This window comes from Danio aesculapii, chromosome 18 (assembly GCF_903798145.1).
Source record: "Danio aesculapii chromosome 18, fDanAes4.1, whole genome shotgun sequence".
NCBI classification, from domain to species: Eukaryota; Metazoa; Chordata; class Actinopteri; order Cypriniformes; family Danionidae; genus Danio; species Danio aesculapii.
In genome coordinates, this window is record NC_079452.1 from 35,253,001 (window position 1) to 35,276,868 (window position 23,868).

At 36.0% G+C, this 23,868-nt stretch overlaps 1 protein-coding gene across 4 annotated transcripts in view; it reads left to right on the forward strand.

Moving 5' to 3' along the window:
• impdh1a (IMP (inosine 5'-monophosphate) dehydrogenase 1a) overlaps nt 1–23,868 on the forward strand; it is a 40,791-nt gene that overhangs the window by 4,379 nt on the left and 12,544 nt on the right. For 2 of the 4 annotated variants that reach the window (XM_056477903.1, XM_056477904.1), the window contains exons 1-8: nt 2,301–2,555; nt 4,855–4,953; nt 12,119–12,167; nt 17,867–17,968; nt 18,048–18,122; nt 18,269–18,475; nt 21,797–21,884; nt 21,962–22,161. In XM_056477903.1, the coding sequence (XP_056333878.1) occupies nt 2,485–2,555; nt 4,855–4,953; nt 12,119–12,167; nt 17,867–17,968; nt 18,048–18,122; nt 18,269–18,475; nt 21,797–21,884; nt 21,962–22,161 (891 nt within the window). In that variant the 5' untranslated portion in view covers nt 2,301–2,484. Of the gene's footprint in view, nt 1–2,299; nt 2,556–4,854; nt 4,954–12,118; nt 12,168–17,866; nt 17,969–18,047; nt 18,123–18,268; nt 18,476–21,796; nt 21,885–21,961; nt 22,162–23,868 lie in introns of those variants that run through there. The other 2 variants (XM_056477902.1, XM_056477905.1) reach the window with 2 other exon arrangements.

Genomic DNA, 23,868 nt, shown 5'->3' on the forward strand with positions numbered 1-23,868 from the left:
ATATTAAGAAAAATACCATATTATGACAATATGGGTTATCTTCTTATGGGAGTTCTTCAAGCCATCTCAGCTATTTTCATTATAACTAAGTGTTTTTATAAATTCAATGCTAATTGACATACCTCTAACCACTGTGTAGAATACAGTAAAGTAAAATATTGTGTGTCTTAATCTGTGTAAGAAGCCACATTTCACTGAATCATTTTTTACTGATGTTACAAATTGAGTTAGGAGCAAAAACATGTTGTTAAATGTTGTCTTTTGTTGGACAAAAAGTTCATAAATGCTTCTTATGTTTTTTTTTTGTTGCCCCAAATGCACATTATAAGTGACTAAAACCTGCAATGCTTTCAAATGGAGCACCATTATACACTATATTTATTACAAAATGTATCTGCAAATCAGTTTTGAAAATGGCCGATAACGATAATCATAAAACATGTTTAATATCTGCACCAACAATCATCCATGATAATCGGTTAGCTACTTCAGAGCATCTTAAACATCTCCCATGTTATGAATAATCTGAATACAATACTCACTGTTCCATATAGATCAGATGAAAAACAGTGAAGTAAAACGATCGAAATCCAGAGGGACTTTTCCATTACAGTTATTTTTCCATCACATGTTTTCTCTTTCCCATTAGCTTCGCTTCTCTCAACAGATGAGAAGAGAACTTTAACGAAGGATTACATTGATAGAGCACTGTTTAGGTCTAATCTCCCGTTTAGAGTATAAATCCCACCAGGAAAGAACAGCACGTCTGTGTATGTTAAGAGGGCAAGATTAAATGTCCATCAGGAATAGATGGCAGAACCACTTAGGGTCATTTGAGTGTTAGATGCTGCCTATATACTTAAAGAGGTTTTATCTGCAGTTAAATGCAGTGCAACTCTAATGCATTTCAGACCTGTGTTGTAAATCAAGTCTAAGATGCTCTACTAAGTTGTTAAATATTACTCAAACAGTGCAATCTCTTGATAGGACAAAATATACCTTAAAAAGCATTTTGTTATGTGATTGAAAGCCACAGCTTTTTAAAAATAATATAATATAATATAATATAATATAATATAATATAATATAATATAATATAATATAATATAATATAATATAATATAATATAAATTTTAAAAGATAGAAATATACAAGCATAAAGGTAACTGGTTAAAAAATGATTGATATCCCCACTTAAAAATGTTATAGTATGCATAGTAAACCACAAATTCATTGTGGTTTTGCTGTACTAACCCTAATTTAACCACATTTGTAATACAACAGTGGTTATACAAATGTAATCAATGTGCCAAAACACATGGTTACAACCTTTTTACTATAATAAAAACCATAGTTCCTTTCATAGGAGACGTCATATTGCATAGTTTCAGCCAATCGTATGCCTTATAACAGATTTTAAACAAGTATTCGCAATTCCAAGTGATGTTTTTAGTTCTGTTGCAGGTATGTCTTGGCTTAAAAGGTGATTTATGCATACAATATTTAGAATTTGCCTTTATTATAAATAACACATTCATAAAAGTCATTCTTGATTCACTGAGTTTAAAGCATAGTTCACTCAAACAATACATTTTACACACCATTTACTCACCTTCAAGTGGTTCCAAAATTTTTCAGAGTTTATAGAGCACTAACAAAAATATTTTGAAAAAATCTGAACAATTTTAACCATGACCTCCATGTATAGGAAAAACAAGTGTTACGGGTTTCCAACATTCTTCAAGATATCTACGTTTGTGTTCAATAGAAGATACAAAATCAGACAGGTTAAGAACGAGCAAACTGTGAGAGAAAATTATGACAGAATGTTCAGTTTTGGGTGAACTATCCCTTTAAGCTCGAATAATCAGACAACACGCGTTGTTGATGTCAATCTAGTGAACCAATTCAATCGATTCATTGAAAAGATCCGACTCAAAACGATTTGTTTACGAATCTGACTGCACCTGTGTTGCTTGTTGAGTCTAGTGCGACTTATAAAGACATTTTGCGTTTTCTCTCTCTTTTTATATTGACTTATATCAGGTGAAACGAGCAAATAATGCACGTTATATGCCTTCTACAAACACCAAAATACTAATAGTAAATAAATATTTTACTTCTGATTTTCCCTTACAATATTTTCAAAAACTGGTCTCGAAAAATGTTTATAAACAGGTTTGAGGAGTTTTCAGTACCATCGCATCATCATCTCTCCCTGTCGTTAAAGCGAGCAAGTATCATGTGACTTCAGTTCACGCGGTTTTCTGTCTGTAAACACACACACACACACACACACACACACACACACACACACACACACACACACTGCGCGTCTCACCACGAGCTCGGAGCCCTTTCATCCAGAGCGGCTTCACCTTTTTCAGAGCTCCACTGCGCGGGAGGAGAGACTGGTGAACCCCGCGTTGATCTAGCACGCACTTTAATATAAATATGTAGCAGTCGTCATGTGAAATACTGTATATGGGGGCGAATATTCAGCAGAAGGAAGTGTGTTCATTACACTGTTCCGAAAGAGAAAGTAACTCGAGACTGTAAGTGGATTTATTTTTTGTTATTTCTACCTAACACGCTTTTAAATTTAAGCTTCATGGCTCGTCATTAACTAAAGTCAAGTTTTAGTACAACACAAATTCACTATTTAAATTCTTAGCTTGAATGTATTTTCATTTTATAAATGTGTCGTGGGTAATTTTGTGAAAGCATGTTGCTGTTGTTTGCTTTGCTATTATTAATATCTTCGTGGTCTATCTATCTATCTATCTATCTATCTATCTATCTATCTATCTATCTATCTATCTATCTATCTATCTATCTATCTATCTGTCTGTCTGTCTGTCTGTCTGTCTGTCTGTCTGTCTGTGTACCATCTATCTATCTATCTATCTATCTATCTATCTATCTATCTATCTATCTATCTATCTATCTATCTATCTATCTATCTGTCTGTCTGTCTGTCTGTCTGTCTGTCTGTCTGTCTGTGTACCATCTATCTATCTATCTATCTATCTATCTATCTATCTATCTGTCTGTCTGTCTGTCTGTCTGTCTGTCTGTCTGTCTGTCTGTCTGTCTGTCTGTCCGTCCGTCCGTCCGTCCGTCCGTCCGTCCGTCCGTCCGTCCGTCCGTCCGTCTGTGTACCATCTGTCTGTCTGTCTGTCTGTCTGTCTGTCTGTCGGTCTGTCGGTCGGTCGGTCTGTCTGTCTGTGTACCATCTATCTATCTATCTATCTATCTATCTATCTATCTATCTATCCATCTATCCATCTATCCGTCTGTCTGTGTACCATCTAAATGTCTGTCTGTCGGTCTGTCTGTCTGTCCGCCCGTCCGTCCGTCCGTCAGTCCGCCCGTCTGTCCGTCCGTCCATCCATCCATCTATCTATCTATTTATGCTTTTATTATGTTACTATTAGTGAATAATACAGATTTAATTCAGTTATGTGTGTACTGAAAAACATTTAAGGGACTCTACCTGTACTTTCCATACATTAGCTGTCCCTGAAATAAAAACACAATACAACATAAATACAGTGATAACATAAATACAGTGAATAAAAAGGATTTCATCCCACAAATTTCTAAAATGAACTGATAGTTGACTTCTGTGAGTTGTTCTGTAAAGGAGTACGTCATTCATTTGGTTCTCAGATTTTTTTTTCTTTATTAAAAACACTTTACAAATGTACAAACCCTGTCCATTTCCTCAGCCCAATTGAACCTACAGCTTTAATGGTTTTGTTGCTAAAAACAATTTATTTAGAAGAAATAAACCTTCAGAACCATCAATTTTAAGTTGTCATAATTCACATCAATTGATTAAAAACATGGAATTAGAATTAAATTCTACAAATAAATACTATTTTACAATTGTCCCTGTGTTTCTGTTAGTCCTGTCACATTTGCATTAAATTTAACATAAATGACTATTATGACTCGGAAGTACATTATCTGATGGAGGAGAAGCTGACGGTGATCAAGAATGCGTTCTATCATTGAATTGTTTGATTTTATGCTTGTTTTTGTATGATTTTTTTGAGGACGACAAGCTGAAGTCAGGCCCTGTCCCATTTTTTATAAGTGAAAATGTACGTTTCTGGTAGAACGTCCCATAATGTTTTAAAAATGTACAAATATTTTGACATTTATCTTTCATTCAGACATGGATTTTTGTACAATAAAGTAAAAATATTTTCTAAATAACTCTTAATTTAATTAAAATGGGGTGTCACGATGGCTCAGTGGGTAGCACGATTGCACAAGACAGCAAGAAGGTCGCTGGTTCGAGCCTCGGCTGGCTCAGTTGACATTTCTGTGTGGAGTTTGCATGTTCTCCCCATGTTCGTGTGGGTTTCCACCGGGTCTTTGGACTTGTCTCCGAAGACATGTGGTATAGGTGAATTGGGTAAGCTAAATTGTCTGTAGTATATGTGTGTGAATGAGTGTGAATGGATGATGTTTCCCAGTGATGGGTTGCAGCTGGAAGGGCTTCTGCTGTGTAAAACATATGCTGGATAAGTTGGCAGTTCATTCCGCTGTGGGGACCCCTGATTAATTAAGAGATTAAGCTGAAAAGAAATGAATGAATAATTAAAATGGTCTGTTGTAAATGATGCACTGCCAGAGTTTCAGACATGTGCTATTTCTGCCTGACTTATCCAAGCTGGTTTAAAGGTGTTACACACTTGGTTTATGCACACAACATCTTCTGTTTGCACTATGCATATAATTTAATTTTGATTGTGTATGGTTGGCAGTGCTGATGATAAAGTTGAATCTATATGTCAAGTGCATGTGTTCCAACTTCTTTGTTGTATGTGTGCATGTTTGTAGCATGGCCGATTACCTGATCAGCGGGGGCACAGGGTATGTTCCAGAGGATGGACTCACTGCCCAGCAACTCTTTGCCATCGGTGATGGTCTCACATACAAGTAAGTCAGAAATCATATGCACAGCTTTCCTGCCTTATACATTTTACAGAACCACTATCATGATGCGCCAAATAGACTAACAAGCACAGCGAAACCGTATTGTCAAAACAGCTCCTATGATGTTTCGATTCACCCTGACACACACATAAATGCACATGCACTCTAGGTAGGCATCTCTCTGGACATCTGTCAGTGAGATGGCTCTCAGCTCCATGGCAACCACATCTCCATAGCAACGGGGAGCTCAAGTGCTCAGTCCCAGCACATGCAGCCTATGTTTATGGGACAATGCAAAAAGCAGAGTGCATGTGTAGCCTCTCTTAATCACAACACAGATGTCATTGCTTGCTCATCATATGCTCTAAATGGGTCATGAACTGTCTTTAATGGTTTTGCATTATTCTCTGAGGTCCACTTCTAATGTTACTATAATTTTTGCATTAAAAGTTATTGTAATTTAGAATTTACAAGGTATTTTCTGTACTTGGTTTGATTGATCGGATTGGAGACTCGCAAGTTAAAATCCCATTGTATGATTGGCTAACAGTTGCTTATTTACAGTTTTTCTCAGAGGCATTTCTCAAAACACTATTTACATTTGCACAACAGTTATGGCATTTCTCAAAACAATTAGTACAAACTGCTAAACCTAGTTGATAACCTGCAAAAGCGTGTCACTTGCTCTAAATGGAGAGCTCATTCCTCAAAAGTAAGTATTCATGTCAATGAAAGTGTCAGTGTCATCAAGAAGAAAAGTCCTGCACCATTGTTTATGAACAAGAGAGTCAAATGGCTTTGTCATGTTTTCATTATGAAAGTTTACTTTGTACATTTAATCCAATGCAAAAAAGTCAGATTTAGGTGACACTTCCTGATAATGCTCAAGACAACACTATATACTATTTGCACAGCCATTTGAAAACTACAGTAAAAGTCAGACATCACTGCATTTAGTGAGGTACAACACTCTGAATATATATGTTTCACCTTTTACTGCATTTGCTCTTTGCAATTATAATTTATTCACAGTATTGTTCAAAAGAATAAATACACCCTTATTTACACCAAACATAAACTTCATTTGGGTAGAGCTGCACATAACTCTTAACAATACTGCAGTACATATTAGAGCTGAACCTAAAACATACATAGGTCTGTCAGTCATTCATGTAATTGTTTAATTTAGAAGACATTTTCAGGGAGAAAAAAGATTGACTTTTTGTTTAATAAAATTAGCTTGACAGATATTGACAACCAGTTCTGCATTTTTGTATGTAATGACTCAAGTAATGAAATGAGGACTATTAGTTTTATATGAAATGACTATTCAGCAATTAATTTAAGTTTAGTCAATTTTAACTGACATGACATAAGCAAATGATAATGTTATAAAACAGCAGAGATTTGTTTGAAAGCAATTGATGCACGTCCTAAAGCATTTGCAAGTTGTTGGAAGGAATGAGAAACTGCTACTATGATGTGCACAAATGACTAACTGTTTTGAGAAATGCATTAAATGTTGTGCAAATGTAAACAGTGTTGTGAGAAATGCACCAAAGCCACTGAGAAAAACTGTAAGATATTTCGAAAGTTTGAAAAATTATGGCTGTATGTCTACCAGTCAAACTTTTGCATGTACAGTATGTTTGACAGTGCTTTTATAGCTGATGTGATTTAGCTTGAAAATGAGTAAATGCTCAATACATATTGAATGATCTGTAACAGTAGACAAAGTGAAGTTAACATAAAAAAAGTTACTCACACTTACTCGCACAGCACTGTCAATCTTTCTGAAAACTCAGCATGGAATCGTGCCTGGTTTGTAAACACAACTGTGGTAAAATGAAGTAAACAAAGGACCAAGTTCCTACTCAAAAGTTTTGGAACTTCATAACATTTCATTTTAAAGTTTATCCACTAATGTTGGGATCAGAAGCAAGTAGTGACTGTTTATCTTAAGCTTGTCACAGCATAGAGTTTCGCTGTCTTCAGAGCATCATTATTGTTTGGTTTTTGTGTAGACCAGTGGTGCGTTCTTCATATCTTGCTTAAATGATCTAAGTTGATTTGGCAGATCCTGGATCTTTTAATCTTGATAACTGATCTCTGGCTAAGTTGGTTCTTCAAACAAGTTTGCGAATCAGATTAAAATGTCTGGATGAATTGATCTGAGATCGCTGCGTGTGTTGTGAAGGACAGATCTATTGATCCTCGAAATCATGATCAGCAATGCAACGATTGGCTGACAGCACAGTAGGATAATGACATCATCTGATTAATATTCAATTATCCATGTGAGCAAAATTACATAAAATTCGTAGTAAACGGTTTGTTAAATATGAAACGCAATAATTTTTCACATTTGTTGTGGGCTGCAGGCTTTACACTTTCGTGTGTCAAGAGTATTGAGCAATTTGTTTAGTTTTACGGTTAGAGCAGACTTTCTTTATTATAGTAGCCTAGGCCTATTTGTTTCTTAATTGTCGTAAGGAATAACTGGCTGTTTAAATTAATTTTGCATCAAAAAAAGCATTTTGACATCGGTAAAAGTTTCTGCAACTTTAGTGAAGCATCAAATCACCGTCATATTAGTGGTCAAAACATGTGTATGACTGCATAAATTATTATTCCTTTAAAAAAACAGTCAAATATTGTGCATGTCTATTATCACACACAAATTGTACTAAAGCTGGTTGGTAACTTAAAATATGTGTTTGTGTCTAAAAATATTAAGAAATGTTCTCTTTGAAACCCTTGGGGAGAACCACCCCGAAGTGCAGATTGCATAAGTTTTATTTATTTATATTTTTTAAACTTAAACTGAAACTAAATATTTCATTTATTTATTTTTACTAATATTTTTCCAAGTGTATATAACTACTACTATAAGAAAATATCAGCATTTGGTACATACTTTCAGTATTACCTTTGCTTGAAAAAACTCGATCTAATCCTGTTTAGATGAAATAAGCTGCTGCTCCCCAGCAGGTTTGAGCCACCAGACCTGTTGCTATAACAGCACCTCTTGGATGAGTTTTGACGAACGAAACAATCCTGGATCATTTCAAATTGTCAATAACCAAATCCAGCTAATTGAGTAATCCATGTACGAAGAATGGACCCCTGGGGGCCTGTACCACGAAGCTGGATTGGCCAGCTAGCCAGTTAAATTTAAGTTTAGTTTGCACCAATCTTTGGGTAACATAAAGGCAGCTCATCCTTAATTACTCTTGAAAAACTAAAACTTTTTCCCCTTTGAACACAATATATTTTAATTTGAGAAACATTTAAAATATTTTGCAGCAGTAAACATGTCAGGCTAAATGAATCATTAACTTCTGCTGTCTTCATTAGTTTCAAAAACTTAGATTTCTTTACAATTTAAAACTGCATCTTTGGATATAATTTCTGCTGGAGATACTGTTGACCTAAAAAACTAAAACACAGACAGACACACACACACACACACACACACACACACACACACACACACACACACACACACACACAAACACACACCCACACACACACACACACACACACACACACACACACACACACACACACACACACTCACAAACATCTGACAATCTTAAATCTTAGGAACTGTATAGCAGAAAATTTTGCCGCTTTTAAAACATTGACTTTTTCAAACCACGATAAACCTTGAAACCGGTTATCGTCCCATGCCTAGTGTTCACACACAAAAACGTGTCCTGTAAGCAAACAGGCATTTTTGGCTGAAAACGTTATGGGCTAAAATCCATTATGCTAAAGTTTTGCATTCTGAAACATGCATGATGTTTTAATAGCAAAAAAAACCCTAATGAGTCAAAAGATCAAGCGAATTTAGATTTCTCATTGCAGGACCTCTTTAATATCAATATGTTTTATAGACATTTGGGCTTTTTATTTGTTTACATTCTCCCAGCCTTCTGAAAAGTCTTGTTGGCAGAACAGTGTTTTACGTGTCTATTTTTATCATGTGGGCTGGAGTGTTTAATCTGGTCTAATGGAGGTTTTATGAGCGTAAGGCCACAAGGGACGGGATACTGAACTGTGCCTTCTAACACATCCTCCTGAGACAAACAAATCAAGTCCCATTTTTCCTGTATCAAATTATTATTGTGCTCTAATACTTTTCATGCATTAAATTGTTTAGACGCAAAATCATAAAATTGCATAACTTATAATTTATTGAATTATAATGACAAAGAATGCAAATTTAAATAAAAGCTGCCCTTTTTTATTGACCAAAGATTTTACAAATATGATATTAAGCAGCACAGGTGTTTTTTGATAGTTGTAATAATTAATATGTCTTTAACAAAGTTTCAAACTAGACTGATTTCTGAAGGATCATCTGAAAGCTCTGCTTTGCCAACTCTTCTGTAAATTAGGTTTTAAAAATGTATTCAAGTGGAAAATACCTATTTAAATTGTCAAAGAAAATGTCACAATTATACTTTTTTATTTCTGATTTTTGATTAAATATCTGTAGCATTGATGAGAGAAAGAGACTTCTTTTGAATGGTAGTCTGGGTAAAATTGCCTACATGTCTTATCTAGTTTTGTTTGCTCACACTCGTTTATAGAAGGACACTTTGTGTTTGTGCTTGTGACATTGGTGACACTGTTAAGAACATTAACAGGACGTCTCTGTATGCCACATCTTAAGTAGATTATATAACTCATCTTGACAAGACCAGAGTTGTACTGTACTGTATGTGTCCAAGTTCATTGCATGTTACAGGCAAAACTACATATATTTCACGGTATACAGTAACTGTTATATACTGTTACTGCATATACTGTAAATATACAATTTATATGGGCTGAATTTCATTCATTCATTCATTTTTCTTCACCTTAGTCTCTATTTAAGAGGTCGCCACAGTGAAATGAACCGGCAACTATTCCAGCATATGTTTTACACAGCGGATCCCCTTCCAATGCCTGAACCCAGTACTGGGGAACACCATACACACTCTCATTTACACAATTTCCGGTTATGGCACCTGAAGAGTAATCATGCACGTGATCCTCTCCCAAAAAAACCTTTCAGTTTTGTCTTTTAACATCAGTGCTTTTGTTGGTATCTGACAGTATTCGTTTACCTACTGTTCTGTGACTTATTTTGCTTTTGAAATGTCAAAAGAAAGAGGCAGACAGGTCGATAAAGAAAGAGAAGGCTCTCTCCACTCTGCACTCTCTGAGTGCTAACGTCACATTAGCCGAGATTCATGCGTTACAGAACGACCTTAGAGCCTCGATCGCTGAGGATTTTAAAACATCTTTTGAAAATTCGGCAGCGAAGCTAGATAATATTCAATCCACGGTGGCTGATCATGATCTTCACATCGGAAACCTCGAGTCCTGTGCTACAGAGATTAGTCAGCAGCTAGATCAACTCAATGCTATGTGTTCGAGGCTCCAGAAGGACAACACTCATTCACACACTCATACACAACAGCCAACTTAGTGTATTCAAATAACCTATACCACATGTCTTTGGACTGTGGGGGAAACCGGAGCACCCAGAGGAAATCCACGCCAACACGGGGAGAACATGCAACACAGAAATGCCAACTTGCCCAGACGGGACTCGAACCAGCGACCTTCTTGCTGTGAGGCGACAATGCTAACCACTGAGCCACTGTGCTGCCATGGGCTGAATTTAAACAAATTAAATTTAGAAATGTTCAACTTAATTTCAAGTTTAAATTCAGCCCATATAAATTGTTTGCAACCAGGCAGTTACCTTAAAGAAATTTGTAAAACCAATTAATGTTTTTTTCAGTGTACAATACACTATCAATCATTTGCTTATAGTTTAAAAAAAAGTCACCAGGACTTTTCTAATTAAAATGCAATATGTTAATTGACTGAAAGGGCTCCTATTTTACTCCTTTGGTGTCTTCAGAATGTGTCTGTAAAGTTTCAGCTCAAATACCCATCAGATTATTTATCATAGTCTGAATACATTGTAGCTGTTTTTGTAGCCTGTGGCTTTAAATCCAAATGAGCTGCTTCTCCCCACCCACCGATCCGAGGTGTGTGTCTGCTTCTCATCACACGTAACATCAGATAAACATCAGTCAGTGATAGAGACAGACTCGGATGAATCTGAAATTGCTCATTAGTCAAAAATACCTAGTAAGTTTATTTCAAGTATTTGTGATGGTTTATTCAAGCCTTTCTGAAATGATGAGTCTCACACAAATACCTTTTGCAGTACACACACACACACACACACATATATGTGTGTTTACTGACACGTTTGCAGTATAGTGATTATAGTGGTTAAGAATTATATAGTGATTTTACTCTCTTTATTACAAACATGCTCTGTTTTAAAAATGTTTTAAACTTAAAAAGATCACAATTGAGTTGTAACAAATATTTTAATCCCAGTTTATTTGTAAAAAAAAAAATGTTTTGTGGACATGTGCATACATTTTATTATGCTGACATGGTGCCTGTCAATCAGTTCGGTGGGCGGGGAAAACCACACTCCTACATTACATTGCGGTGGGCCTCCAAATCACAAGGATTTAGATCCTATTTTAGCGTCAGGAAATTTTAAAAAAGAGACTTATTGTGTTACTATTACTCCAATATGACAGTGGACACATTATACATACACAAGATTTCCATCATAGGTGCCCATTAAAATAACTGATCATTATTTGAATATGTAATTAAAAATATTCCTGGGATGCGAAGCTGAATCAAAATGATTATATCAGTCTTTACAGTCACATGATCCTTCAGGAATCATTCCTAATTATCAACAATTAAAGCAGCAGATTTTCAGTACTTTGGCTAACTGTAATGCATTTGCTTTCAGGATTCTCAAAAAACAATGCTAAAAATCTTTTTGTGGCACCATAAATCACTGTAACTTTTCTCTTCCCATATTTATATAGTATACTGTAGTCATTTGTGTTGTTGTGTTTGCATAAATCCATCCACATAGTAATAGCAACTGATATTCAGAATCATCTGTGTTTTGTTTTATGTTTTGAGTGGTTCCGCTGTATTTGACACAGATTTGAGTGTGTATATAAGCGTTTAGTAATTTTGATAATGTTGTGATTCATAAATTGCTGAGCTAAAGGTCATTGTTGCTGCCTAACTGTGCCATCTGTCCTTCTCCATTCAGTGATTTCCTGATACTGCCTGGCTTTATCGACTTCATATCGGATGAAGTGGTGAGTACCAGACGTTTAGCAGACACTAATTTAATGCACACACTGTTAACAATTTTTGTAAATTACACAGTATTTAATTGCATTGTGAAAATTACTGAATATTTTACATTAAAGAAATACAATACTGTAAATGCATACACAGCAAGGTCAATAGTACTGTACATTTAAATGCAGTATCTTTGTCAGTAATAGATTTACAGGCGAACTGAACTGTAATATGAACCGAACTTTACTGTAGGATAGTTATGCAGTGTGTTACTGTATTTTAAAGCTGCATTGTGAAAATTGTTGTATATTTTACAGTAAAAATATACAATACTTTAAATAAATGTACAGCAAGATAAATGGTGCTGTAAATGTAAATACAGTATTTTACTGTAATTTATTTACAGCAAGTTACTGGCAAACTGAACTGTAATATGAACTGTATTGTACTGTAGGACAGGTTTACAGTGTGTTACTGTATTTTAAAGTTGCATTGTGAAAATTACTGAATATTTTACATTAAAGATATACAATACTGTAAATGCATACGCAGCAAGGTAAATAGTACTGTAAATTTAAATGCAGTATTTTGTCAGTAATTGATTTACTGGCAAACTTAACTGTAATATGAACTGTATTTTCTGTTGTACATTCTGCAGTATGTTACTGTATTTTAAAGTTGCTTTGTGGAAATTACTGTATATTTTAAAGTAAGGATATTCAATGCTTTAAATAAATATACAGCAAGAGAAATGGTGCTGTAAATGTATATACATTATTTCTGCTGTAATTTATTTACAGTAAGTTACTGTCAAACTGAACTGTAATATGAACTGATTTTTACTGTAGGACAGTTATGTTGTATGTTACTGTATTTTAAAGTTGCATTGTAAAAATGGTATAGTAAATATATACAATACTGTAAATGCATAAACAGTAAGCTAAATGGTGCTGTAAATGTGAATACAGTATTTTGCCACCAATTGATTTGCAGTAAGTTACTGGTGAACTGAACTGTAAAATGAACTGAATTTTAAGTTATGCAGTATGTTACTGTATTTTAAAGTTGCATTGTGAAATTTACTGTATATTTTACAGTAAAGATATACAATACAGTAAATGCATACACAGCAAGGAAAATAGTGCTGTAAATTTAAATACAATATTATGTCAGTATTTGATTTACAGTAAGTTACTGGCAAACTAAACTGTAATATGTACTGAAGTTTACTTTAGGACAGTTATGCTGTATATTACTGTATTTTACAGTTGCATTGTGAAAAGTACTGTATATTTTACAGTAAATATATACAATACTTTAAATATATATATACAGCAAGATGTGAATACAGTATTTTACTTTTATTGATTTGCTGCCAGTAAGTTACTGTAGATTCTACAGGAAATTCTTAACAGTGCATGATTATTTTGGATTACCTGAGTTGATGGAAAAGGAGCTCTTTAACTATTGATGAGGACGAAGATCTGCAAAGGACAGAGTGTGTGTGTGTGTGTGTGGATGGGAGGTTTAGATGGCTGTGTTAGCATCCGTACTGTCCCTGGTGTGCTGGGCATGTTATCACAGGCTGTGAAGCTCAGGTGTGTGTAAGAGAGAGAGAGAGAGAAAGATAGGAACACAAATATCAGTCCCCAATGGAACCACGATTTTAAACACATTCTAATTAAAGAAACAGCAAATGAATTTTTCTCAGATACATTTTGGGACAGATTTACTAAAAAGGGCAAATGAGCATGAGAATGTGATCCCATAAAAGTGCAAAGCTGGAAAGTTCTCTAAGTGGTCTAGTGACAATCACAAATTAAATAAATACAACATTTTTATTATCTCCAATACAGTGCATAAAAGACCACAAATATGTTATAAATGTGTAGAGCCAAAAATTAAAAAGTGTATGTAATTTATTAACAACACAGACATAAAATGGGTTAATAGTGCTAATAAACACCAGTAAACTGACCTTCGTAAACCTTAGTAAATTTATTTAAAGGTCACCTATGGTAAAAAAACAACAAATTTTCAATCTGTTTGGACAGACATATGTGTAGGTATAGTGTATAGACCAACATATTGGGGTGATATAAACACACCCAGTCCTTTTTTTTTCAATTTAACAGCATAAAAACGGTGGACCAATTGGAGCGTTTATCAGATCGACCGCAACTTGATGTAGGAGTGTGGTCCCTCCGGCCCACCAATATTGATTGACAGGCGCGCATCACCATATCCTCAGTTTGTTGTTTCACGTCCGCCATTTTCAGCGTGTGAGTCAAAGCCATGTAACTAAAGAAAAACCCTTGCTCTATTTTTAGATGTAAGGCTCATTGGGCTCAACACAAGATCAACATTAACCACATGATTGCTCTCATTGGAATTATTGTTTGTAACTTAGTTTGTTTGTAGGTAGGTTTGCGAACATGTGTACTTTTCATTGCGTATACCTTAAACTTCAGCCGTTTGCATTTCTCGGGTCACAGAAGCTCCCTGTATTCTTAACTAGGTGGAGCTGGACGAGCGCGTTGCCTCACGTGTGCGCCCCTCCATTGGAAATAAAAAAACGAACTTGCCTGCAGGTCGCACACCAGAAACGCCACTCGGCGTCGCTCCATGCAGCGCCATGCATTTCAGAATTCTAAACATAAGTTTCTATCAGGGTACACACAACAGCGCTTCAAGTTGGCGGCTGTCCGCGGCGCCCAGCCACGATTCGAGACACTTCATATTTCTTCTGCGCCACAGAGCGCCATCTGAATAGTTCCATTTTTAATAACATCCCAATTTGCGTGTCTGAGTGTGCCGTGCCGCGGCTCTGGTGCCTCAGTCAAAGTTAATTCAGTGTGTGTGGTTATTAGTCTCGGTGTACAAGCTCGGAACTTTAAACTAGCACACAGTTGGCTGTAAAACTATACAAAGACACAAATGATTTTGTACTCTCTGCTTGGTCTGTGTCCGACTCGTACATGTACGACTGAATGCTGGTCCTCTCACTCATGTTGCTTCTCTCTGTCTGCCTGTCTGTTGCTAAACACAGAGCGGAGGAGCTCTTGGCTCCGCCCGCTTGTTACGTTGGGCGGGAAGTCGAAACTAATTTTCATGTGAAGCAACACACCCCTAAAATGGTTGCCTGTGTACGCGCCCCCAAAATGACACTTTTTAACACATTATAATAAAACGATCTGAACTGTGTTTTGAACTGTACCTAAACTGGCACACTCAGAGGAACCATAATATTAAATCCTAAGAAGGGGTAAACAATGTGCCTTTTAAACACTCTTCTCCCATCAATTAATTAAAAAACATAACTTTTCATCCCCAATGACTCAAATATTTAGAAAACCTTAGTATAAAAGAGGGTTTGCTTCAACATAAGTAATTAGGTATTCTGTCCCAGCTAGCTAACGACTCATATAAACAGAAGATCATTTAAACATAATAGATATTATTTTTGTTAACAAAGAAATCAGGACATTTACAGCTATAAATATGTTTTTTATTTTTTGCATGCTGTTATTTTACATCATTCAAGAACTGGGAATTTGAGTCTACTTAAAGTCTCAAGTCTTACTTTTTATCCCAGTAGGTTAGTTACTTTCTGATGTAAACCCAGGCACACAACATTGTTTGTTTTTTATTTGAGCACATCTGAGATTACTCTGAGCTATGGCTAATGATGAGACACAGGTGTTAGAGAGGAAAATGAAAAACAAATCATGACAGTAGGTACAGTTTTAACCCAGTAATTAACATTCTGGTGTCACGGTGGCGTGGGTAGCACAATCAATTCAATTCACCTTTATTTGTATAGCGCTTTTACAATGTAGATTGTGTCAAAGCAGCTTCACATATAAGGTCATAGTAAATTGGAACAGTGTAGTTCAGTTTTTAGTGTTTAAGTTCAGTTTAGTTTTGGTTCAGTTCAGTGTGGTTTAAAAATCACTACTGAGAGTCCAAACACTGAAGAGCAAATCCAACGATGCGCAGCTCTACAGATCCCAAACCATGCAAGCCAGTGGCGACAGCGGAGAGGGAAAAATCTTCACTAATTGGCGAAAGTGAAGAAAAAAACCTTGAGAGAAACCAGACTCAGTTGGGCATGACCTTTTTAATTTCTCGGCTGGCCAAACGTCTTGTGCAGAGCTGCAGTCTCAGTGTAATAATCACCTCACAGCAAGAAGGTCACTGGTTTGAGCCCCGGCTGGGTCACTTGGCATTGCCGTGTGGAGTATGCATGTTCTCCTCGTGTTGGAGTGGGTTTCCTCTGGGTGCTCCAGTTTCCCCCACAAGTCCAAAGACATGCGCTATACATGTAGGTGATTTAAATAAGCTAAATTGGCCGTAGTGTATGTGTGTGAAAAAGTCTGTATGGGTGTTTCCCAGTGTCGGGTTGCGGTTGGAAGGGCTATGCTGGATAAGTTGGCGGGTTATTACGCTGTGGCGACCCCTGATTAATAAAGTCGAAGGAAAATGAATGAATGAATAATGAACATGCTACTTTAGTATTATTTTATATAGTATTATGATATTTAATAGGATATTTAAAACAAAAAATTCCAAATTTGTGATTTTTTTTTCTCTTAAGTCTAAATGAAGATATTTTGAAGAAAGTAATATTAGATAGTAGTTTTTTCCCTCTATGTAAATCAGTGGCTGCTTTCAACTGGAGGGTGTCAATAATGCAAAAGATCCCCCTATTCTATACATTTCTCTCGAGGTTTTTTAATTCTTCACTTTCGCCAATTGGTGAAGTTTTTTCCTCGCTGCTGTCGCCACTGGCTTGCGTGGTTCGGGACCTGTAGATCTGCGCATCGATGGATTTGCTCTTCAGTGTTTGGACTCTCAGTAGTGAATAAGAATCCACACTGAACTGAACTAAACTGAACTGACACTAAAAACTGAACTGACCCTGTTTCAATTTACTATGATCTTCTATGTGAAGCTGCTGATCGGATTCAATTTCTGGCACTTCTCGATATCTATGGTGTCCTCAAAAAGTATTGACTGACACACCACTCAAGAAATCTGATCATGTCAAGAATTTGATTGGTTATTAAGGCAAATGTGGTCCAATTTGCCCTTAACTTACTCTCTCTCTTCATTTGTAGACCTATGTATATATCAATATTATAATATTTGAACATACTATAGCATCATCTACATATAATATCTGTATGCTAACACTCATACGCTGTCTCCTCAGATTTTCATTACAGTCTTGTTTTACATCATACTGTAGGATTTGATCTGTGCCCTGACCCAGAAAATAACCCTGAAGATCAAACATCATTCCTAACCCCAACCCTAACCCTAAGCCATTTAAAGCACTTTCACAGGACCTTTTAATTAAAAAAATGCTAATTTAAGTCAAAAATCACAGAGATTTGCAGAGGATAAGATAAAATTTTTTGGAACGTCTCAATATATGGTGTCCTCACGCAGTATTGACTGTCACACCACTCAAGAAATCTGATCATGTCAATGATGTGATTGGTTATCAAGGTACATGCTATCCACATTGGCTGTAAAATAAAGTAACCTAAACTCTCTCTCTTCATTTGTAGACCTGCAGACCTATGTATATCTCAATAATATAATATTTGAACATACTATGTATTATCTACATGAAATATATGTTATATGTTAACACATGATACACTGTCACCTCAGATTTTCATTACTGTCTTGTTTTACATCATAGGATTTGACTTCTGCCCTCACCCGGAAAATAACCCTGAAGACGCCACTTATTTCTTCTCCAATGGACACAGTCACAGAGTCGTCAATGGCCATTGCTATGGCTGTACGTAACATTTACAAACACATATATAAGGTGTATATGAACAATTTTCCATTTCATTACCAGTTATTTTTCCTCATAGCTCATGGGAGGAATTGGAATTATTCATCACAACTGCACGCCTGAGTTTCAGGCCAATGAGGTCCGGAAAGTTAAGGTTAGTCACAGGATATTTGAGAGATGTAATTTTGGAGGAATTAAAAATGTGGCTAGATTTGTAGATTTGAAACTCGCAGGCTATGATAATACAGATTTCTGAGTTTAAGATAGTAATAAATACTATGTTTTGTGTCGTGTTGGCAGAAATTCGAGCAGGGCTTCATTACAGACCCTGTAGTGATGAGTCCACGACACACAGTAGGAGATGTGTTTGAAGCGAAGGTACGGCACGGTTTCTCTGGTATCCCAGTTACCGAAACTGGAAAGATGGGCAGCAAGCTGGTGGGCATTGTTACATCACGAGACATCGACTTCCTCTCGGAAAAAGATTATGATAGGCCACTGGAGGAGGTTTGTGTTTGCACATTTTTTTCAAAATTCTATTCTAATTCAGCTTAAAGCATTTTAATGTAGAATGCAAATTAGCACAACTTTTAAGTGAAAGTGAATCCTTTGCAATCTTGAAGTTAGTTAATATTATTTATTGTGTTTAGATGGAGTGGCAGAAAATACTGTACATTGCGTTAAATAGTTTGAGGTGTTGTGAATTTGAAGAAGAGACAAAACCAGGAGGATTTTCGCGCATCTTTAAAGCAGAATTCTTTAATGAGAACTCGCCGTCGCGGATGCGTTCATCAAAAAATCTCTAAACTAGTGCAGCCAAGCACTCAGTTTAAATACATTTTTATAGGCAGTGATACATATAGGTGCAAATGAAGTGCTGGGGTCGGCATTTGCCTAGCCCTTATCTCATAATAGTACCTATTCACATGTGTAGGTGTTACTTCGTTTGAGACTTCGCCCCATAGCTCAGCCACTGACCACTCAGACAAAGACAAAGAAAGGCACAGGGCACAGTCGTTGGGACCCTAGCTTTAGCATTTACATAACTTTGGCTTAGCCCGTGCTCAGGAAGGCAATAGGTTTTAATGTTTCTCACACCTGGGCTGCTATAGTTTTAAAAAACCAAATATAACTTTTCAGTTATATAAATATCACTAGATTATATAAATTTATTTTCCACAGAGGTCTGTAAGAGTTATTTTGCTGTTGTTTGTTGATAAATTTATTCTGAAAGGATGCATTTAATTGGTTAAAAGTGATATATACTGTACATATACAGTGCATCCGGAAAATATTCATAGCGCTTCAGTTTCCACATTTGTTTATGTTACAGCCTTATTCCAAAATGGATTGTTTTCATTTATTTCCTCAAAATTCTAAACACAATACCCCATAATGACAATGTAAAAAAAGATTTTTTGAAATTGTTACTTTTTATTAGTAACTTAAAAAAATACATTTATTAAAAATAAAAAAAGCTGAAAAAATCACATGTACAGAAGTATTCACAGCCTTTACCGTGAAGCTCTAATTTGAGCTCAGGTACATTCTGTTTCCACTGATCATTCTTGAGATGTTTCAGAAGCTTAATTGGAGTTCACCTGTGGTAAATTCAGTTGATTGGACATGATTTGGCATACACCTGTCTATATAAGGTCCCAGGGTTAACAGTGCATGTCAATGCACAAACAAAGCATGAAGACAAAGGAATTGTCTGTAGACCTCCGATACAGGATTGTCTCAAGGCACAAGGCTGGGGAAGCCTACCAAAAAATTTCTGCTGCTCTGAAAGTTCCACATGAGCACAGTGGCCTTCATCATCCGTAAGTGGAAGATGTTTGGAACCACCAGGACTCTTCCTAGAGCTGGCCGGCCATCTAAGCTGATTGATCGGGAGAGAAGGGCCTTAGTCAGGGAGGTGAATATCAATAACTTGATGGTCACTCTGTCTGAGCCCCAGCATTCTTTTGTGGAGAGAGGAGAACCTTACAGAAGGACAACCATCTGTGCAGCAATCCACCAATCAGGCCTGTATGGTAGAGTGGCCAGACGGAAGCCACTCCTCGCCTGGAATTTGCCAAAAGGCATCTGAAGGACTCTCAGACCATAAGAAAAAAATTTCTCTGATAAGAATAAAATTGAACTCTTTGGAGTGAATGCCAGGCGTTACATCTGGAGAAAGTCAATGGAGTGGCTTCACAACAAGGCTGTAACATAAAAAAGTGTGAAAAAAGAGAAGTACTATAAATACTTTCCGGATGCACTGTACATATAAAGTACTCAGCATATATAAGTACACACCTCACAAATCTATACTTTAAATTAATATTTTCTATAGGATGCATTACAATATTATATTTGTGCATAAACATTAGATTAGTCTGTACTGAAGCCAAATCTGGAGCTTATCTAACAAAATAACTTAAGATAATGGTCCAAAAATTAGTTGCCCAAATTTATATGTTAGGGAAAAATATAAAAAAAATATTTTTTTAAAGAGCAAAGATCAAGAGAAGCGAAAAAAATATATAAAATTTTTGCATATATGTATATGTGTATATATATATATATATACATAAAAACACACACACACACACACACTAGGCTGAACAATAAATCATTTGAGCATCGATATCGCAATGTATGTATCCACAATAGTCACATCACAGAAACAGATTATTTAATAAAGATTAAAAGATAAAGATAATATTAAATATTTTTGCTTAAAGTTATTTATTCAATGATGATCATGTTATTTTACGATTCAATTTCTATATTTGAGCACTGCTTGACTCCTCAGAAAACCCTAAAGCACTGTTAATTTAAGTTAAATTTTTTCTCTGTTGTATTTATATATGCTTGTAATTTATTGTATTTATGCAAATGCACAGCATAGAAAAAGACTTGATCACCCCAGTCAATCTAAATCAATCATTCAAAATAAAGCATTATTCAAATCGTCTGAAAAAAAATTATATTTATATCGCAATACATATCGCAGCAAAACAAAATGGGCTATATGCACACAGACTTTTTATTTTGAGCCAGGCAGCCCAAGGGCTTCTGGTGAACCGTCTTTTCATTACAAAATTTCATGTTTACGGTCTGTTTTCTTTAAAAATCAGCAATCTTCACTGCCTGTTAGATATACGCTATAAAGTGGGTCTCAGATCGGACAAGAAGCACTGTATTAAATTCCATTTCCCTCCGCCATGTTTTTAAAATATGACAGTTTATTTAACCACAGTATTTTCAGAATTTCTGTGCCAGCCTAATGCTACTGATGGCGCTGGTGGTTACAACAGTCTTTCATCACATTTTACTCTTGAACAACTAAATGAATGCTTAAGTCTATTTAACTGAATGTATTGTAATTACATTACAACATCGATGCTGTAAAAACAACCTTGTGAAATTGAAAATACTCACATTAAGCTTTCACCGGAAGTTGATCGTTGGCTTTAAAACTCTAGCTGTGCATAGAGCCCATATTGTGAGGCCTTAATGCACTGTTGTGCTTGAAAGTTTGCATAGCCTAACTCTTGAAGAATTTGTTCACATGTGAATAATTGTAACAAAATAAGATAAATCATACAAAATGCAAGTTATTTTTATTTAGTATTGTCCTGGGTATGATATTGTAGGTAAAAGATTTGTACATATAGTTCACTAATCAAAAATATAGTTGAAATTATTACAATTTTTTGCCCTGTGACATATTTGAGATCATGTCTTCGGGATATTCGTGTATTCAGGATATTTGGATAATAGTCCCGAATTTCAATAATATGCCTGAACATTTTGATTGCTAAATCTTCTATCCTCCAGTCAATGACAAAACGAGAAGATCTAGTGGTTGCTCCAGCAGGTGTAACATTAAAAGAGGCAAACGACATCTTACAGCGCAGTAAAAAAGGTACATGCATTAACTTCAGTGCTGTTTATGTTGTGATGTTTAGTGCAAATGTTTTAATCACATGATCTCTCTTTCAGGTAAACTGCCTATAGTGAATGACAGTGATGAGCTTGTTGCAATAATCGCTCGTACCGATTTGAAGAAGAACCGAGATTATCCTCTGGCCTCCAAAGACTCCCGCAAACAGCTGCTGTGCGGCGCTGCCATCGGCACCCGAGAGGATGACAAGTACCGGCTAGACCTGCTCATGCAGGCCGGAGTGGACGTGATCGTTCTGGTGGGTACAAAAGAGAGTAGGGGGACATTAAACTTATTCCGCCTTTATACTAGAGAGCCTGCTGGGATCTATTCAGCTTGAAACGGGATATATTACAGAAAGATTATCCTGTCTGTTTGGTAACCATGCTAATTTCTGTTACGACCATATTTAGGACAAAAGCTGTTACAAAACAGCATGTGTGTTATTTTTTCCTTACTACAGATAGAAAGGTGGTATTAGAGAAACATTCTAAGGGGCAGTTCACACAGACTAGGTTTTTTTTTCCAGTGCTCTACTTTTCTATTGTTTTTAAATGTAAACATGCTCTTGACGTACATTTGTGACTGTTACAGTGAGCTGCATGTTTTTAGACGCCGTGTCAAGTTAGCACTCATTCACACAAACACGTCTATGCTTCTAAAAACGCAAGAGGCAACACTTCAGACTGATATGAAAAATAGTGCAGCATAAAGCCAGAGGGTATCTGGACACAGCCACCGAGTGCCTGTAAACAGAAACATGCAACGTTTGCCCTGCCTCCTAGCTCTTTTGGCTCGTCCACTGCTGTGAAACTGACAGTGATGAGCTGCGCTGCATGTGAAAGCTCTTTCAACTTGACAAAGCATCTAAAATACACGGCATTCATGTATGCGGTGCTTCAAAAGACACGAGACGTGAGTGTAATGGTTACACACGTCTGTCAACCACATGTTTACATTGAAAAATGAAAGTAATGTAGCACATTGGAAAGGAAAAACACGTTTTGTTCACACAAATTGATCACTTAAAAGAACTTTCACACACAGCGCAGCTCATCACTCAGTTCCACAGCAGTGGACCAATCAGATGAGCTCAGAGGTGGGGCAACCGTTGCAAGTTGCAAGACCAGTCCGAAGCATTGCATCTTGCATTTTTAGAAGCAAAGTTGCGTTCGGTGTGAATGAGGGCTAACTTGACAAAAAAAATCCTAAAACCTGTCTTAACTCTAGGGTAACCCAATAGCTGTCCTAACTTTAATATTACTGTGTGATATTAATGTGAAATGAGACATCATTGATCTCAACAGAAAGCGTATTTGCACTTTCCTCATATAATATTATACTGACAGTATATGTGTATGTACAACGCATTTCTTTCTCAGGGCTTTTTGTAGAGAGGTTAGCGTTCATGTGCATAGCTTTTAAGCAAAAAAAAAAAGAATCAGGGAGTCAAATTTCCTCATTTAAATAAATAAAAACCTGTTTAGCAAATGATTACAAAGACAAACTTTGTACACAACCCTTAATCGTAAAACACCTGCAAAGTTAACAATAGCGTTTGCTTTTTGTTTAGTGTGTTGAATGGTGATTACTTTGCTTTCATTCTTTCAGTGCAAAACTGCACAGAGCAAAAGGTGTTTGAAAGGTAGTTTGAGTTGGCCTAATTTGGAGAGTTTTGTATTTGCTTTGAGGTCCATAACATGAAGCAAGTTAAAACACACTTAAATGCATAGTTACCCAAAATATTAAGAATGTTGGAAACCGGTAAACATTGACATCTGTATTAATAAAAGCGAATACTATAAAAGTCTATTGTTACCGGTTTCTAGCATTATTCGTTGTATTGAACAGAACAAAAAAATACTGAAATTGGTTTTAACTAAGTCAAGTATGAAGAGATGAAAGAATGTTTTTTGTGAACTAACCCTTTAAAGTGTGAACCAGCAAATCAAGATGACTTCATATA